This window comes from Camelina sativa, chromosome 9 (genome assembly GCF_030686135.1).
Source record: "Camelina sativa cultivar CO46 ecotype springtype chromosome 9, ASM3068613v1".
Classification (NCBI taxonomy): domain Eukaryota; kingdom Viridiplantae; phylum Streptophyta; class Magnoliopsida; order Brassicales; family Brassicaceae; genus Camelina; species Camelina sativa.
This window is the reverse complement of record NC_141888.1, coordinates 42,346,616-42,364,698: the sequence shown is the minus strand read 5'-3', so window position 1 is coordinate 42,364,698 and position 18,083 is coordinate 42,346,616. Positions and strand designations below refer to the sequence as shown.

Sequence of the window (18,083 nt, the reverse complement as noted above, 5' to 3'; positions counted from 1 at the left end):
AAGAAAAAAAAATTGGGCTCGTTCGGACCCAAAAATATTGGTCTGATGTCTTAATCGCAAGATGTATAAATGAAATGGGTTTGGACCCTGATCTGTTAGTAATATTTAATTTTCAAACCCAATCCGATTTTTACTTTTTAAAATTAACTCAATGGCAGCCTTGTAAATGAGTGGCAAGTTCAGGATTTATATCATAATTGTACTTGAAAAATGTATATATAGATAGTATTGTTTGAAAATTTTAATATTAGTAATATATTAGCTTCTAAAAACAATTCAATGGAAAAAAAAAAAATTGGGCTCGTTCGGGCCCAAAAATACTGGTCTGATATCTTAGTTGCAAGATGCATAAATAAAATGGGCTTGGACCCTGATCTGTTAGTAATATTTAATTTTCAAACCCAATCCAATTTTTACTTTTTAAAATTAACTCAATGGCAGTCTTGTAAATAAGTGGCAAGTACAGAATTTATTTCATAATTGTACTTGGAAAATGTATATATAGATTTTTAAGTTATTGTAATTATTGTATTTTAAAATCAATAATTGAATAATAAATGATTTTTGTTTGAATGTCTAAAAATTTATTAAATTCTACAAACCAATAAAACCTGTAAGTATTTTTTATCAATCTAAAAGCAAAATCATAATAATTTTTAATTTGTAATTTGTAATTTGTAAACACTACCAAGCAACAACGTTGAGTCATGTCTCTGTCACTTTCCTCTTTAAATTGTAAATTTATCACTTACTTTTTTTTTAACATTGATAAAATGACAAAACATTTCCCAATCAAAAGTATGAATAATGGACTGTTGATTGACGATGATTCCCAGATTTGGCAAACCCTTGTAAGATACAATACTCTAAAAAATGTACTCTATTAGATCAAAATGACATCCACCATATCCAATATTTTAATTATCTTTATTCTTTTAAGTAACAAATACGCTTTAGTTATAAAGAGATACATATGTTGTGAATTTGGTTAAGGAAAGTTTTACAATGATACCGCCAACAGCTAGTGCGAATAAAGTTCACAAATGCCTACAAAACCATTCATTTTCTTATAACAGTTAAAAAAAAAAAGAAAAAAAAACTATTAATCTAATCCACATAAAACATGATTGTACATAAATTTACGATTAATTTCTCTTTTTTTTTTTGTTTATTAGTATAATCACGTTATACGTAAATTAAGTTTAAATTCCATCAGTTCCATACTTCCATTATTTCATTCCATTCAAAAATAATTTTGAAAATTTTATCTAGAATCCAAAATCTTAAGTAATTCTTACCATGTTGAACCAAAAAAAAAAAAAATTCTTACCAATGAAAAAAGCAAAACCATAAGGATTTCTAAGCCCATATTTAATTAATCGGACCATTGATGATTGATCTGTAAACACTACGAAACGACGACGTCTAGTCTGTCTCTCTCACACCTTCACATTAAAAAAAACGTTACAACAACACTCGTCGTACAAGACCAAAGAGGATTTGATTTGATTTCTCCACAAGAGATCCGACCCGAATCCGAAAACCCGGAAGCGAAGATGGGCAAGGATGGTTTGAGCGACGACCAAGTCTCATCAATGAAAGAAGCGTTCACGCTCTTCGACGCAGACGGCGACGGCAAAATCGCGCCGTCGGAGCTCGGAATCTTGATGAGATCACTCGGCGGCAATCCCACAGAATCACAGCTCAAATCGATCACCGCGACGGAGAATCTCTCGTCTCCGTTCGATTTCAATCGATTCCTCGATCTAATGGCGAAACATCTGAAAACAGAGCCGTTCGATCGCCAGCTTCGTGATGCCTTCAAGGTACTCGACAAGGAAGGTACTGGATTCGTAGCTGTAGCGGATCTGAGGCATATACTTACTAGTATCGGTGAGAAGTTGCAGCCGAGTGAGTTCGATGAGTGGATCAAAGAGGTTGATGTTGGATCTGATGGTAAGATCCGTTATGAGGATTTTATTGCTAGGATGGTTGCTAAGTGAGTGAGAGAGAGAGAGAGAGAGAGAGAGAGAGATCTAAATCCCTAATTTGAAATTATAACATTACTCTCTTCTCTTTTGTTTGATTTAAATGTGATGACTTGAACGAATCTTAGGGTTTGTTTCTGAAATGTTGATTTGTTAAATGTAATTTGGGAGTGTTTGGTGTTAGATTATATTCCACAGAATTGATAAATCTCTTGTCTTCTTAATGAGTCTGATAATTTAATTGAGTTGGATTAAGCTTTGTGAGAATGTTAGACATGTTCATTGGTGATTGAACACTTAGCCTTCATGTTCTGCATCAAATCGTTGCTCTTTTGTCTTGTTCATTACTACTTGGTTTGGTGGAACTTAGTAGGATTGCTTGGGAACTTGGGATATTTGGTATTAGAGATCTTGCGTTTGGTCTTCAGCTTTGTTTATTTTAAACACCATTGGAATGAATGGTATAATCATGTGAAGATGTGCTTGTTGGGTTTCAAATGAAAGGATCATAAACTTGATGAAACACAGATTGTTAGGAAGAAAGAGTCTATCTTTTTCTTCTCTGTTTATCTCTTTTTTGTTCAAATTTTAAGCAACAAGTGTCTAGACATTATGTTGCAATGAGGTTTGTGGGTTCTAGTCGTGGTGGCTTCAAATTTTAAGCAACAAGTGTCTAGACATTATGTTGCAATGAGGTTTGTGGGTTCTAGTCGTGGTGGTTAGTGGTTCGGGTTGAGCTCGTTAAGTTTTGTTTAGGTGAAATGCCGATAGGATGAGGTGGGTTAATTTTGTTTCAAGTTAGACGATGAGTTTTAATAACCGTTTAAGTAACTTATCTCTGTTATAGCATCAGAGGGTTTATTTTTCGCGTTTTCAATAGGTGGGATTGTACAATGCAAATTGTTTTGGTTTGGGTTAAGGATACAGGACTGGGTGGAACTTGGAATCCATTGAGGGCAGGGTGATTTGTAAACGATTAGAAGTTGGTAGAGCTACAAAGTTCAAAACATTAGAGACAAGACAAGCATAGGAAAATGAGCTGAATGTAAAATATGGGAATCGAGGAAAGTGAGATCTCGAGGTGTATTTTACAAAAAGATAGACACTTGTAATAAGGGAACAATGTGAGCAAGTGGGAGGACACATGGTATCATATTGAGAGAGATAATAATACCACCAAATGACTGAGATAATCGAACCAGAGTGGGTCTCAAATTTTCATTTTGGTTTTACATCATTTTTTCTTTCATATATGGACAACACAACCGTAATTTTATACTACAACCAAAAAAGAAAAGTAAAGACAAGGGACAAGAGTCAGTTTTTCAATCGTAACATTGTGCGGTGGCTAGCCTACTTATTTGTAGGCTCTAGCTATCACTATCTATGGTTCTACAGCCACTTATTCTGTTTCTAGGTCCACACCCAAAAATGGAAAAGAAAAAATAGTGAATCATAAATATATGAATATGTAGAAACATATTTTTTCTCCTTGTTAAAGAAAATTTATAATGATATTTCGTAATATATAAAGTGTATTAAATTAATCATCGGAGAGTTACATTAGTATGTGTATTTTAATTTTATTAATCGGAACAATATAATTAAGTGGTAGGTGTTAGTGATACCTAGGTGTCATACTGTCGTAGACTCATAAAACAAGTTTAAGTTAGATAGTGTGCATCATCTAATTGAAGTCGGAAAAACAAACAAACTTAGTTAGTAATTTAGAAGGAAGAGACTTTATTTCATAGAATAAGTTAAACCAATCTACTGGTCCTGTAAATCTCCACGTTTAAGTTTAAACTTTCAAGAATTAGATACCTCTTTGATTAAATGGATAAACTCTTTATATTATTGGTGGATCTAACTCATTTCCCAAAAGTTAAATCAAGAAAAACATAGTATTAATTCTTCCAATGTGGACTAACAATCTGACCATCCAAATTAATAAATAAAAACAAAAAGAAAGATATATAGAGATGCAAATTATCAAACGCAATCTACTTTTTAAAAAATATTAATTTGGTAAACTCTGTACATCATCACATGGTTAGAGCCAATTAATTTGGTAAACTCTATACATCATCACATGGTTAGAGCCAATATATAAATGATGAACAATATTTGGGTGAAACTCTTGTTCTGTATGCATTATTATAAAATTAAAAATTTAAACTATTTGTAAACTAAAACCGATATATAATTTTATTGTAATTGTAAAATTTAAGTTTTAACCATCTCATTTGTAAACCCAAACCGACATATAAATTCGTTCTAATTGTAAAATCTAAACACTAACCTCCTCATTTGTAAACTTAAGCCGACATATAATTTTGTTTTAATTGTAAAATCTAAACCTTAACTACCTAATTTGTAAACTCAAACCGATATATAATTTTGTTTTAATTATAAAGTTTAAACCTTAATTCTCATTTATAAACCTAAACCGATATATAAACTTGTTTAATTGTAAAATTTAAACCAAGCAAATATTTAACTTTCCTTAAATAAAATTATACTGAATTTGTTTACTTTTTAAATTTAATTTTAATTTTTTTAATGAAATATTAAATAAAACATTCTAATTGGTTGAAAGGGGAGAGGGTGAATACAAAAGTTTTTTTCATAATTGATTTCGCAGATGCGATCGTACTTGACTCATGAATATAACACTTGATTAGAATTTTATTACGTTGACAAACTCTAGCTTAGAGTATAGTTTCCTGTGGTGTATATATATACTGGTGAAGTTTTGATCTGACCAAAAAAAAACGATCACATAGTCGAACCAAACTTAAGGTTTTTTCTGTGTGTGTTTAAATTAGTTTTCTAGCATTTGTAAATGACATCAACATTTTATAAAACAAATAGCCTAATTGCCTAAACCATTTGCATGGTTATTATAAGTTAGTTAAATATAGATGCGATCAAACGTAGAACTGTTAAAAAGCCTTAATAATTGTTTATTTCTTATTAACAATGTTGTTTAATTGGACTAAGTAAGCTAATTTTTCTGTTTTCTCAGCTTTTATAAGTAACTGTATTGAGAATAGTCAGAAGCTCTCACTCAAACGATGGCTGAACCATCTTTTGCTCGTCTCTCTCTCTTGTTCTTCGGGTTTCTCCTTATCTTCGCCACATACTCTTGGGTCTTTGGACCTGACTCAGGCATCTTGTTCGGTACCCGAGTCGGAAAAACTCTAGGGTCGGATCCTAGGGTTCGCGTTGACCACTCTACCGAAAAGCCTCGCCATCCACTTGATCCACTAACGGTGCGAGAAATCGAGAGAGTCCGAACAATACTCTCGGGTTATGACCCGGGTTTCGGTTCCGGGTCAGCCACGATTCACTCTATGGCTCTCGATGAGCCGGAGAAGAGACGTGTCGTCAAGTGGAAGAAGGGAAACAAGCTTCCATCACGAAGAGCTGCGGTGGTAGCGTATTGGGGTGGTCAAGCACATGAGATAACGGTGGATCTTGATTCGGGTCGGGTCGTTTCTGATTTGGTTAACCGGACTTCAGGGTACCCGATTCTCACCTTGAACGACGTCTTCGCTGCTTCGCAGGTATCGATCCTTTTCTTGAAGATTTCGATTTAGCTTAGTGGGTTGGTTCGGTTCACAAACAGAAACAAACAAAACTAAGGATAGATTAGATTTTGTCTGGCTATATATCCAATATCTTATCAGTTTTTTATATTTCTTCTTTCAGTTCAGTTATTAGGTTCGATTTTTTTATTATTAAAAAAAAAAACTTAGGTCCGATTTTTGTGGTTACCAAAACTGAATCGATTTTAATCATACTAGACTTATTTTAATATCTAATTTATTTTTGCGTTTGTGCGTTAAGGATCGGATCGGATCAGTTTACTTTAAATAAAGAGACCACTTTTAATTTTTAACTGAAAGTTACAGGTTTTTGTACTTTTTTTTTGTCGGTTTAGTACAAGACCCTTTTTGTCTACAACTCTCACTCATACACTTCGAAGTTGAGCATGTGTTGGGGTCACCAACATTACACCAAAAACCCCAAAGACCTAACCGAGTCCACTTTTTTTAAAAACTTTTGTCCACAACAACATTGTAGGTTCCTTTGAAGAGCGTCGAGTTCAACCGCTCCATCGAAGCACGTGGGGTTAAGTTTTCCGATTTAGTTTGCATCACGCCGTTCGCGGGATGGTTTGGACCAGAGGAAGAAGGACGTAGAGTCATACGAGTCCAATGTTATACGTTACAAGGCACTACGAATTATTTCATGAGACCACTCGAAGGCCTTTATGTAATGGTCGATATGGACAAATTGGAGGTTATCAAGATCATCGATAAAGGCCCAATTACCATTCCTAAAGCCTCCGGTACAGAATACCGGTTTGGTGTTCAGAATAAACCGGTGCATATGGATCCAATTAACCCTATTTCGATGGAGCAACCGGATGGTCCAAGTTTTAGGGTCGAAGATGGACATCTAGTTAACTGGGCTAATTGGCAATTCCATATTAAAGCGGACCAACGAGCTGGTATGATCATATCTCAGGCCACGGTTCGTGACTCCGAGACAGGTATATAATAAGACCATATATCTCAACTATAAATAAAAATACATCAAAAGAAATAAAATACCTAAATTAGGGCTATAGATCCACTTTGGAAAAAACTATTCTTAGAACTGACCCAATGTGGTCGATCAAACCGGTCCAGTTAGATGCCATAAAATTGTGTCAATATGTCACAATGACACTATCAATCTTTCTAAATTTACGTAGAGAACGCACAACACAACTCTTAATGTTTATTTGTGTGACGACTGACGAGGGCAGGTGAACCAAGAAGCGTAATGTATAAAGGATTCCCATCAGAGTTGTTCGTACCATACATGGATCCGGAGGAAGGATGGTACTACAAAGGTTATATGGATGCAGGCGAGCTCGGTTTAGGACCCACAGCCATGCCGCTCGTGCCACTCAACGATTGCCCTCGAAATGCTTACTATATAGACGGCGTTTTCGCCTCTCCAGACGGAAAAGCCATTGTTCAACCTAATATGATATGCTTGTTTGAACGCTATGCAGGCGATATTAGTTGGAGGCATACTGAGATTTTATTCTCCGACGCTGACGTAAGTATTTGGAACTAAGGGTGTTAAATCTACTTTTAGCTTTGCTTTAGCTTTGTATGAGAAATAATTTCTAAATTGAAGATTTAACAGGTAAGAGAGTCAAGGCCAAAAGTTACATTGGTCGCTCGAATGGCAACTTCGGTTGGAAACTACGACTATATTTTTGATTGGGAGTTTCAGACTGATGGTTTGATCCGCGTTACGGTATGTCAAAACATTGTCATTTTGTTTGGTTTTGTATATGAAATTGTTAACTTTCCTTATATAAGTTAATGTAATTGTTTGTTAGGTCGCAGCTTCGGGAATGTTAATGGTGAAAGGAACACCTTACGAGAATGTAGATGACTTAGGTGATAAAGAGGATGATGCTGGACCGCTTATCTCTGAAAATGTGATTGGAGTCGTTCATGATCATTTCATAACGTTTCATCTAGACATGGACATCGATGGACCGACGAATAATTCTTTGGTTAAGGTTCATCTAGAGAAGAAGAGAGTTCCAACGGGAAAATCACCGAGGAAGAGTTACTTGAAGGTCAAGAAATATATAGCCAAGACTGAGAAAGATGCTCAGATCAAATTGAGCCTCTATGACCCATATGAATTCCACATTGTGAACCCAAACCGAAAATCTCGGGTAGGAAACCCGGCTGGTTACAGGATCATACCGGGTGGTAATGCAGCGAGTTTACTTGATCGCGATGATCCTCCTCAAATTCGAGGTGCATTCACTAATAATCAGGTATTTAATTTTAGGCTATGTTCTTATATTTGAGATTCTGATTAGATGAAGTCCCGGTTTATGACATAATCTGTCCCAAATGTTTGGTTTAATCGGTTCAGATATGGGTGACTCCGTATAACCGGTCAGAACAATATGCCGGAGGAATTCTAATGTACCAGAGCCATGGTGATGACACGCTACAAGTTTGGTCAGACCGGTACGAAACGAATTAATGCACTATGCCAATTGAGTCACACCGTTTCTGGTTAGAGGTTTTGGGTTGGAACATTCCTTTGAGATCTTTTATTTTGTGGTGAAACAGGGACCGTCCGATCGAGAACAAGGACATAGTGTTGTGGTACACACTAGGGTTCCATCATGTACCTTGCCAAGAAGATTATCCGGTTATGCCAACCGTTGCAGCTAGCTTCGAGCTTAAACCGGCCAATTTCTTTGATTCCAATCCGATTCTTGGACTCGCGCCTTTCTTCGACAAAGACTTACCGGTCTGTAAACCGCTGGCTTCATCTTGATCGGTTCGGTCTCACATAGTTTTAGATCAGATCAAACCAACGGTTGTAGAAGTTTATTACCGTTTTTGCAATAATACCAAAACGATCAACATATAATTCTTAGAGAAAGCCCATAATATTGTTGGTGGTTTTTGTTTCATTGAAAAAAAGATTTCATCGACACTTGCTAAATTAATTTGTGTTATACTTTTTCTTCAAAGTTTCTACAATGTAATTTGATGTACTAAAAGGTTTAGGAAAATCCCAAACGTTTCCAAATACTACAAAATCTTCTAACAGATCTCATTAAATAATCACAAAAATCTTCTAAAACTCCATCAAATCGTTGGAAATCCTTCAAAGTCTCATAAAAACTAAAATCCACCAAATCTTTTTAAATCCTTGTTCAATACCCCGTACCGTAATCATAATCAATGGACCAATAAGTCATTTATATCATTGTGGTAATATCTAACTCTTTTCTCGCAATATTTAATGTCATTTACTTATTATTGTGGTACAATGTCCCATTAATCACACCTGTAGTCATAATCAATAGACCAAAAACATTGATTAATAATCAATACACTGTGAAAATAAACAGATGGACGGTTTCTTGTGTAGTAAATTTATGGAGTAGGAGAAAGGACCATATCCAAACATTTCAACGTTTATACTCTTGTATATATATTTTAGATTTTCAAAAATTTAAATGTGGATTTGAAGTCTCCATCGTGGATTTCGATGTGATATATTATTATATCAGTAAGTATTAAAATCATCAATAATTTGGTTGGTGAACCTAATGATTCTTTTACCTTCTTTCTTTTGATAATACCAATGTCAATGTTATATAGTATGATGCTTTAACTTCTCAACACTTTGTTCAAATTGTTTCTCTTTTTGCTTTCGTCAAACCCATTTCAACCGGTTTCAATCGTTCCACATGAATTCCATCTTGTCAACCGTCCTTCCTGCTCCCGAAGATTCCATTCTCAGTGTACTCTAAAGGCTCTTCATTAATTAATTTTCACACATCTCTTTTGTTGTTATTTCAACAAAATGTAGATCAAGTGTTGTGTTTTTATGTTAATCTTTTTCTTACATATATATACACATTTATACGATTATGGAAACAGGTTGCTTTTGGTTGTAGAGATGATCCTAGTCCGGTTAAGTTGAATTTGGGTTTAGGTGCCTATCGGACTGAGGTAATCAATCTTATAAAATATATGATCAAGTTAATCAGCCATTCTATGAGCTCATGTTATAATTAGTTTTTTTTTTTCCTGAAGGAAGGAAAGCCTCTTGTTCTTGATGTTGTGAGAAGAGCAGAGCAACAGTTAGCCAAGGACCTGTAAGTTAATAAATTTTTGTTAGTTTAAAGCAACTTTTGTGTATATCGAAAATCCTCAAAAATTTTGGTTATCCTAAATACTTTTTTTTCATTAAAAAAAAAGAAACCGAAATGGAAACACAAACTCAGCCTATGATTTTTTATTTTTCTGATTTTACCTCAAGGTCTAAGAACAAGGAGTATCCTCCCCTTACTGGACTTCCTGATTTTAATAAGTTGAGTGCTAAGCTCATCTTAGGTGATGATAGGTAATATCTTCACTGCTATTTTCTCTAGTCTTTTTTAAGTTTATGTTATTAAATTTGCATTCTACTTACTATAAGTGCTGTTTTGTTTTGGGCAGTCTTGCTTTGAAAGAGAATAGAGTTGTCACAGTCCAGTGTTTGTCTGGTACTGGTTCTTTGAGAGTTGGAGCTGAGTTTCTAGCAAATAACAACAAAGAAGTAAATAATTTCACTGTTTGTTTAATTTTGTCAATGGCTGTAAGAGAAATTGAAAAAGTCGTATTGAAATTTGCCACATACATAACATATTGCTACGTATTAGTGAGGACACATTGTGGAACTTGTTCCTTTTTGGATGATTGTGTTTCTCCATGTTTTTTACAGCGTACAGTTTTTCTTCCCATACCAACTTGGGGAAATCATTTCAGTATTTTCACTTTCGGGGATTTATCTATAAAGCATTTCCGTTACTATGATCCAAAAAGCCGAGGACTCGACTTCAAAGGTTGTCTTTAAAATTCTGTCCTTAAAAGTTAAAACTCTCTGTTTTTTTTTAACCTTTTTAACATTCATCATTGATACATTTTATCTAATTAGTTATGTTTGCTCCCATTTTGATTGACCCACTCACACCGAACTTTCACCAATTCTTTCATGATAATATGTTTAAAGTGTATACCAAGCATTGCTTTTATTCAAAAAAAAAAAAAATCATTGCTCTAAAGGAAGACTTGATTTCAAACAGGTTTGCTTGAGGATCTTGGCACTGCACCGCCTGGAGCGATAGTGGTCTTGCAAGCTTGTGGACATAACCCCACAGGAGTTGACCCAACATTCGAACAATGGGAACAGATTAGGCAAATAGTGAGATCTAAAGGCTTGTTACCCTTCTTTGATTGTGCATATCAGGTAAAGTCTTATGTTTGTTGTGCTAGTTGTGATTTTTCTCTTCTTAATAAGTGTTATTTTCTCATCTTAGTCCGAGGTAAAAAAAAACGCAACATGACTCATTTTTTTTCTCTCTAAACTTTTCAGGGCTTTGCTAGTGGTAGCCTTGACTCAGATGCACGAGCGGTTCGTATGTTTGTTGCTGATGGAGGTGAATGTTTGATAGCTCAAAGTTATGCCAAAAATATGGGTCTCTATAGTGAGCGTATTGGCGCTCTTAACATTGTAAGAAACTAAGATTTTCAGTTTCATCGTCACTAAGTTTTTTGCATTTTGCATTTCGATATTGTGAAGGAGAATTTGCTATTTACATTTGCCAAAAGAAAAGTAGTCAAAATTTTTTACACCCAAACATAGATACTGAGTTTGAAACAAGGGCAGGCCATATAATCTTTGTGGTCTAATAAATGTGAAGGTATGCGAATCAAAAGATGTGGCTAGGAAAGTTGAAAGCCAAGTGATACTCATCGTGAGGTCAATGTATCTCTGCCCACCTACCCATGGAGCATCCATTGTTACCACAATTCTTAAAAACAGGTAATGGTCATACATGCATATAGGAAGGACTTAGAATCATTCTTGATGTGTTGAACTACTTATTAACATTGTTTGCGCTTCGTTTACTTGTACGGAATCATGCATAATAGATTTTGATATGTACATACCTTTTGGCAGTGATATGTACAACGACTGGACCATTGAGCTGAAAGGAATGGCTGACCGCATAATTAGCATGCGGCAACAGTTATATGAAGCCATACAAGCTAGAGGTTTGGTTTAATGTATTTTTGTTCCTTCACTTTTTTTTTTTGTTTTTGTTAATCTTCTCTCAGATTTGAATCATTCATAAGTTTTGCTCAGGTACACCTGGCGATTGGAGTCACATTATTAAACATATTGGAATGTTTACTTTTACCGGATTGAATGAGGAGCAAGTTCGCTTGATGGCCAAAGAATATCACATCTACATGACTTATGATGGGTAAGAGAACTATCAAATATGTAGTCTTTTCAAAGGATTACAGTACTAGTTAAGACTTAAAGAGGATAATTAGGAACAATTAGATACATTTACGCCTTTTGTCATTCATTTCACGTAGTACTAAATAGAAGTGTCATTTTGTTATCATTTAGTTGGTAGTTGTAAAATTTTAAGAAACATATACTCTTTCCGTTTTAAAATATAAGATGTTTTGGAAAAGTTTTTTGTTTCATATAGGATGTTTTCAAATTTCAATGCAACTTTTAGATTAGTTTAGTATTTGATATTATGCAGTATTATTTTTGATTGGTTGAACTTGTTAAAAGTAAAGACTTCTTAATCTGCGTGTTTTACTTAACACATCCTATTTTTAGAAAGAGAGAGTACATAATAGGGATGAACGTATGAACGGAATTTAAATGAAATAATGACATTTGACTTATTTCTTTTGCAACTTTGGAAAGGAATATTCTGCTCATCTGTTTTTCAAATTTTCAAAGAAAGATAATTCTTTTTCCATCTATGTTCTTTGTAAATGCTTGAAAAAGTATTAGTTTTGTCCTCTAGTCTTAGTGGGAATGTCTTGAAGCATTTAAGACCGTTGTTAAGCCATTCACTTCTATCATAAATTACAAGTTAGTATTTATTTGTGTATTTTCATGAAAATAAAACTTAGCTTCAAAATGAAAATTTTGTATTTGCAGGAGGATAAGCATGGCAAGCCTAAGTTCGAACACAGTTCCTCAACTCGCTGATGCTATACATGCTGTTGTTACTCGCTTCATCTAAACTTTTGTGTACTCTCTCTGTTCTTTGTTGCCAAACCGACCAAAATGAGGATTGTGACCTTTAATTAAACCAACAAAGTTTCTTTTATTTTGTTTTCATTATCATGTTATATGAATCCACTCACAGTAGACGAATCAAAATCCAATATATTAGATTACACATATGCAAGTCAAAAACTCATAAATCATACTCATATATGAATATACAGAATACAAATAATAGAGTCCGGTTAAGACCGGTAAATGTACGAACATGGGACTCAATGATGAATCAGATAATAATACATAACACGTGAACCAAAAATACTTTTATATATATATATCATTAAATAAGTTAAACCAAAAGCAAACAAATCTCGAGAATTATTGAGAAATAATAAACCGGGTTAAACAATCTGAAAACTGGGTGAATCCGGTTTAAAGATTTCAGAAGAAGATGGATGAGATCAAAGACAAGATCACGGTGGTGACTACTCCATAACCGGCGAGCTTGTTTCCTGCTCCGGCGTCATTCTTGGTATTAGTATTTCCAGCTGAAAAATTAGAAATCCACATAAGACAAATCATCAATTATACAAATTATTACTCAAAAAAAAAAATTTATAGATAAATATAAAAATTAGTCTGACATGTTTTTAGTAGTTTTGTTTTGTCTGATTTATTATACAAGTCAAATATTCGAGACACAAGTAAAAGCTGGCATTCACACTCTGTTTATCTTTTTTAAAATTTAAATGTTTTTTTCTTAAAACAACAAAAAAAAACAGAGAAATCTGGGAAAATTAAAATCAAATTGAATTGTATGACTTGACTATTCAACATTTGATTTGGTTAATAAAATCCAAACAAATCACAATCGAATAATTCAATTAATACACAATCAAGTCGATCAAAAGATACTTGAAATTTTAATTTCAAAATAATTGAAAAGAATATAAGAAAAGTAATTGTTAAGAAGTAGGTGAAGAGTTTTGTTCATACCTGGAGGAGGTAAAGAAGCTTTTGGCGATGGAGCTCCTTTAGCTGAGAATATTAAACAAAACAATGATTATCAAATTGTAAATCTCAAACGAGAAAGATCTACAAAAATATATAAATCACTTTGTCAAAACGATTGAAATATTACCTAATCACATTAATCAGAATCCCACAAATCCATTTCAGAGAACCCAATACATGTACCCTAGTGGTTTATGCTATAGTGTTGTGTTACTGTGTTACCACTCTCGGATCTAAACCCGCATAATGCATGTTGTTGACAAAAAAAGAAAATAGGAGATCTGAGAAAAAATAGAATTGCTTACCGTTGTTACAAGCGGAGAGATTAGTTTTGACATCGCAACGGTTGCTGAGACCAAGAGCTTGATCAGTACTGACATTGAAATTAGCGAGCAGACCAGGAGTTGTGTAGATGGTACAGAGACAGCTAAGTTCTTTCTCCACAGCTTCTTTGATAGAGTCGCAACAAACCTTGGACGGCTTCGTTGTTACGTTCAAGAAGTTGAAGCAAGGGACTAGCTTGCTCACACACTCAGTCTGTGCATCTACAGCCGGAACCGAAACCAAAGCCATCACCGTCATCGCCGCCGCAAAGATCATCATCACCTTCATCATTTCTTCTTTTACCTCTCTCTCTCTCTCTCTCTCTCTAGGAGTTTTTCTTTTGTCTTTTGGGGGTTACTTGTGAGTTTTGGTTTTGCTTTAGTTTTTTGGTTATAAATATTTATAAACTTTGCTTAAGGGAACCTTTCGCATTTTACATTAAATTTAATACTACAATAATTCAACAAATGAGTCTTGTTTCTTTTTTCTTGATAATAGAATACTTCAACGAGAAGATTGAAGACTTTTTTTTAGGTAATGCAATAAATCTTATTGAAAATGATGTTTACACTTAATTGTCATCTTATCTAAAATCTCTAGATTCTAGGATGAGTCAGTCACGTCTCATTTTTAATGCCAAAATTTTCTTCAATTTATATAGCCTAATAGCCTATATACTAGTATATGCTAATAATCAGTAAAATATTTGTTAAATTTTCTTGTAGTAGTAGCCACTAGCCAGTAGGACTAGGTCAACCTGATATATATAATCTGCTTGCAAAGCATAATGTAACAATTGTTGTTGTTTTGTAACCCAAACAAAACATATAATCTAATAAAAGTATAGATCTAACCCATATGGTTAAAACCAGCTCATTCCAGTTCTGTCGGACTGGTTCTTCTGTATTTGTTATTTTATTCCACATTCTTAAATGTAGTACTTATTATACTCACCAAACCCAAACCGTGAATATTAATATGGGCCACGGAAAGGCTTTATACAGTGTTTGGGTTAATTGGGCCTATACACGACTTGGATTAATCTTGACGCGTGGACGGATTAAGATCGTAAGATCAAAACATTTCAACGGTTAGGATCTGATAAAACGTCTCTTAGCACTTGTAAATTCAACGGTCATAAATAGTCCCGCCATCAAAACAGATAAGGGAAAGCTAAAGAGATAACATAGAGAGAGAGAGAGAGAGAGAGAGCTCACTCCCAAAGAAAATAATCTAATGGCTACGCTTTCGTTCGGAATCGCCGCCGCGGCTGCAACCACCGTCCGTACAATTCCGAGGTTTAATTCACGGAGGAGCAAAATCTCATGCGAATGGGTAAAGATTTGATTTTTTTTTTTTTTCTTTTTTTTTTTTTGAGAATGATTTTATGAAAATATTGATTTTTTTGTTCTTGTTTGATTGATACGAAAGGAAGGATCCGAAAGGTGTGTTAGGTCCAGCACAAACTGGTCATATAGCTCGTCTTGAGTTTAAGCGTCGTCTAGAGAGAGACTCAGAAGCTAGAGAAGCTTTTCAGAAACAACTTCGTGAAGAGAAAGAGCGTCGTCAAGCTCTTAGACAAGTACCCAACAAAAAAAAAGAGATCTTTTTATTTTTTTTTAGTTGTTTCAATTATACTGATTTGTGGTTTTGATTGTTTATTGATTTGGGGTTGTTTTTGGGTTTTGTTAGTCTAGAGTTGTACCAGATACTGCAGCGGAGTTGATTGAGTACTTTCTTGATACTGAAGCTCAGGAGATTGAGTACGAAATCGCTAGGCTTCGAGGAAGGTTAGTCAAATTTGATTGTTGCACACTAAGTGTTTGATGGATTGCCTCTGTGAAGATGTTTTGTTGCTTTAACTTTCTTATGAATCTGTTTTCGTTGAAATATTGAAACTTGGGTGATATATTAGGGGACTGGAGATATAACTAGAGTTTGGTATGTTGTACTGTTTATTAGAAGACATAGATGATAGATGAGCTCATAGTTACTGTAATTTTTTACAGGTTAAACGACGAATTCTTTGCTCAGATTCGACTTGAAATTGGGCAAATTCGGTTTGCTGTTACAAAGACTGCGGTAAGACTTGCTTCAAGCAACATTTGTAATCGGTTGGAATAGACCATTTAACGATCTGTTTTTTTGTGTGTGTGGCAAAATCATGTAGGATATTGAAGACAGATTAGTTGAGCTTGAAACACTTCAAAAAGCTTTAGAAGAAGGAATAGGTCTGCACCGCCTTCTTTTGCTTCATAACTGACTCATTGACTTAATGATATTACGGCTTTTGATTACTAATCTTGTTACTCTTGCAGAGGCTTATGACAAGATGCAAAAGGAGCTTATGACTGCTACAAATAGTTTAACCAAGATCTTAACCTCAACGGATATAAAGACAACAGTATGTGACCTTAACTATAAACTCATAACCACTTTTAAGCTTAAGGAGATGATCTTGAGACATTGTTTTTATTCTTCTTTGTTTTGTGTGTGTACAGTTGTTGGATATGGTGGAGAAAAACGAAATCAACAGATCTTTGTTAACACTTCTTGACGAAAACATTGCAAATGCATACAGAGGAGACCAGGTTAGTCCCGGTTGATTAGAAAATTGTTGTGGTCTGAATCATTGATTGATAACCGAATGGAAATCTCTCATAGAATTGATTAGAGGTGGGCATATAAATCGAACCAAAATTCATCAACCCAAAAGTTAAACCGAATTTCATATTAGCCTAGTAGATGCTAGAGAAGTTTGTATGTTTGAATTAACCAAACTGAAACTGAACTAAACCCGGATTTGTACAATCAAACTTATAAACCAAAGTTTCGGTTAGGTTTGAACGATTTGGTTTCGGTTTTGAATAAACATATAATTTCGGTTCTTGTTCAGACCCGTTTTCCAAAACCCGAACCACACCAAAAACATCGGATGCTAACCCATAAAATTGAGTTAGGATCTTTATTTCTACCAGATTAAAGCATTTTAAAGTGATATAAATTCAAATGTTTTTTTTTTTTTTAATTGCAGAAAGAAGCAGGAGATTACATGGAGAAGATACGTTCTTCGCTTCTAAAGTACTTGACAGTGTAGTAGTATCATACGAGTCTTCGAAAGATTTCTCAAGCTTTTGAATGTTTCCTATGATTGGGTAAAATGTATTTATATATTTGTTTTGTTGAGTAAAGTGTATCTGTTTTTTTTGCGAATGATGTTTTAAGGTCACTTCAGATCTCCAAGCCATGATAAGTTTGATGGAAGAATATAACCTATGACATAATGTTACAAAAAACACTACGATTTAAAAAAAAAAATTTGCTAGTGATATGTAGATCATCATAATGCAATACTAGTATAAAACATCTTTACTAAGTCTAGAAATCTACTTTAGTAGTAGTATAAGCTTTTTCTTCATTCATTGCATGTCTGTTTAGTATGGGACCAAAGTTGGCTGTAACCATCAAATCTCTTTTATTCGTAATAAATGAAATAAACAATCCTTTATAAAGCTATGCTGTAGAAATACGAAAGGCATGAACAAGTATGCATGGGATGATGGGAACCTACAAAGAGCAGAATAATTAAAGAAAAAAAAAAAAGAGGTGACATTTATGAAATTAATAACTATTGGTTCCAACTTTCAAGCATGGCCCTTCGTAGTTATCTTCGATTTTGAATATTTATTTTCCACTGTGACATAATTATCCTAATTATTATCTTCACATGCATATGTTTTTTTGGTTATCTTTTGTGCTATACATACAGAGTAAAGACTAGTTATAAACTTAAAATATACTAGTTTAAAAAAAAAAAAAAAAAACTTAAAATATAGTGGAATCAAAATGACTCAAGAAATAAATAATCATGCCCACTACTTGTCTGTCGTCTCCTTCTGGTTACCGACGACGTACGGTTTTGGACTAGATTCTTTTTCTTTTTTTATCGTCGTTTACGAGTAGATTCACGTGAGTGTTTATTTTTTGTTAAGTCAACCATATTCCATATATCATAATGTAATTTTTTTACAAGCGCGGATTCATATGAAACTGATGTAGATGAGTTTTCAGGTGTTCAATAACGTACTGCACATATGACATATTTGTCATGCATGGATA

General features: G+C 34.2%; 5 protein-coding genes across 6 annotated transcripts; 4 read left to right on the top strand and 1 right to left on the bottom strand.

Annotated features, from left to right (window-relative positions):
- The first annotated feature begins 1,321 nt into the window (after window positions 1-1,321).
- LOC104714623 (putative calcium-binding protein CML14) lies at window positions 1,322-2,196 on the top strand. The gene has a single exon (XM_010432056.3). It carries the CDS (start codon window positions 1,557-1,559, stop codon window positions 2,001-2,003), a length of 447 nt encoding a protein of 148 aa, XP_010430358.1. The 5' UTR covers window positions 1,322-1,556; the 3' UTR covers window positions 2,004-2,196.
- A 2,446-nt stretch (window positions 2,197-4,642) lies between these two features.
- On the top strand, window positions 4,643-8,534 carry LOC104714622 (amine oxidase [copper-containing] gamma 1). Of its 2 annotated transcripts, XM_010432055.3 has the most exons (8): window positions 4,643-4,790; window positions 5,017-5,557; window positions 6,078-6,549; window positions 6,808-7,106; window positions 7,197-7,310; window positions 7,396-7,848; window positions 7,950-8,047; window positions 8,153-8,534. In XM_010432055.3, exons 2-8 carry the CDS (start codon window positions 5,066-5,068, stop codon window positions 8,361-8,363), a joined length of 2,139 nt encoding a protein of 712 aa, XP_010430357.2. In that variant the 5' UTR covers window positions 4,643-4,790; window positions 5,017-5,065; the 3' UTR covers window positions 8,364-8,534. The 2 variants fall into 2 exon arrangements, with proteins under 2 accessions (XP_010430357.2, XP_087322480.1); XM_087466354.1 differs by lacking the exon at window positions 4,643-4,790 and having other exon boundaries at window positions 4,800-5,557.
- Window positions 8,535-8,948: 414 nt separating this feature from the next.
- On the top strand, window positions 8,949-12,740 carry LOC104714621 (aspartate aminotransferase, cytoplasmic isozyme 2). The gene is made up of 12 exons (XM_010432054.3): window positions 8,949-9,342; window positions 9,482-9,553; window positions 9,638-9,699; window positions 9,864-9,947; window positions 10,043-10,142; window positions 10,308-10,428; window positions 10,669-10,832; window positions 10,959-11,096; window positions 11,287-11,408; window positions 11,547-11,641; window positions 11,733-11,853; window positions 12,558-12,740. Exons 1-12 carry the CDS (start codon window positions 9,289-9,291, stop codon window positions 12,640-12,642), a joined length of 1,218 nt encoding a protein of 405 aa, XP_010430356.1. The 5' UTR covers window positions 8,949-9,288; the 3' UTR covers window positions 12,643-12,740.
- A 71-nt stretch (window positions 12,741-12,811) lies between these two features.
- On the bottom strand, window positions 12,812-14,524 carry LOC104714620 (non-specific lipid transfer protein GPI-anchored 7). Its single transcript, XM_010432053.3, has 3 exons — window positions 13,946-14,524; window positions 13,623-13,664; window positions 12,812-13,174 (listed from the first exon to the last, which is right to left on the bottom strand). Exons 1-3 carry the CDS (start codon window positions 14,253-14,255, stop codon window positions 13,068-13,070), a joined length of 459 nt encoding a protein of 152 aa, XP_010430355.1. The 5' UTR covers window positions 14,256-14,524; the 3' UTR covers window positions 12,812-13,067.
- A 573-nt stretch (window positions 14,525-15,097) lies between these two features.
- Window positions 15,098-17,476, top strand: LOC104714619 (uncharacterized). The gene is made up of 8 exons (XM_010432052.3): window positions 15,098-15,299; window positions 15,400-15,546; window positions 15,657-15,754; window positions 15,974-16,046; window positions 16,135-16,195; window positions 16,283-16,368; window positions 16,466-16,555; window positions 16,999-17,476. Exons 1-8 carry the CDS (start codon window positions 15,201-15,203, stop codon window positions 17,059-17,061), a joined length of 717 nt encoding a protein of 238 aa, XP_010430354.1. The 5' UTR covers window positions 15,098-15,200; the 3' UTR covers window positions 17,062-17,476.
- Window positions 17,477-18,083: the final 607 nt, after the last annotated feature.

Excerpts from the sequence above, each read along its gene's own strand:
- LOC104714623 (XM_010432056.3), top strand. The coding sequence starts at position 1,557 with ATGGGCAAGGATGGTTTGAGCGACGACCAAGTCTCATCAATGAAAGAA.
- LOC104714622 (XM_010432055.3), top strand. The coding sequence starts at position 5,066 with ATGGCTGAACCATCTTTTGCTCGTCTCTCTCTCTTGTTCTTCGGGTTT. Across the intron at positions 5,558-6,077 it reads ACGTCTTCGCTGCTTCGCAG|GTTCCTTTGAAGAGCGTCGA; the intron begins GTATCGATCCTT and ends ACAACATTGTAG. Across the intron at positions 7,107-7,196 it reads TTTTATTCTCCGACGCTGAC|GTAAGAGAGTCAAGGCCAAA; the intron begins GTAAGTATTTGG and ends AAGATTTAACAG.
- LOC104714621 (XM_010432054.3), top strand. The coding sequence starts at position 9,289 with ATGAATTCCATCTTGTCAACCGTCCTTCCTGCTCCCGAAGATTCCATT. Across the intron at positions 9,554-9,637 it reads TAGGTGCCTATCGGACTGAG|GAAGGAAAGCCTCTTGTTCT; the intron begins GTAATCAATCTT and ends TTTTTCCTGAAG. Across the intron at positions 11,097-11,286 it reads GTATTGGCGCTCTTAACATT|GTATGCGAATCAAAAGATGT; the intron begins GTAAGAAACTAA and ends ATAAATGTGAAG.
- LOC104714620 (XM_010432053.3), bottom strand. The coding sequence starts at position 14,255 with ATGATGAAGGTGATGATGATCTTTGCGGCGGCGATGACGGTGATGGCT. Across the intron at positions 13,665-13,945 it reads TCTCTCCGCTTGTAACAACG|CTAAAGGAGCTCCATCGCCA; the intron begins GTAAGCAATTCT and ends TAATATTCTCAG. Across the intron at positions 13,175-13,622 it reads AGCTTCTTTACCTCCTCCAG|CTGGAAATACTAATACCAAG; the intron begins GTATGAACAAAA and ends CTAATTTTTCAG.
- LOC104714619 (XM_010432052.3), top strand. The coding sequence starts at position 15,201 with ATGGCTACGCTTTCGTTCGGAATCGCCGCCGCGGCTGCAACCACCGTC. Across the intron at positions 16,047-16,134 it reads TTGCTGTTACAAAGACTGCG|GATATTGAAGACAGATTAGT; the intron begins GTAAGACTTGCT and ends AAAATCATGTAG. Across the intron at positions 16,369-16,465 it reads CAACGGATATAAAGACAACA|TTGTTGGATATGGTGGAGAA; the intron begins GTATGTGACCTT and ends GTGTGTGTACAG.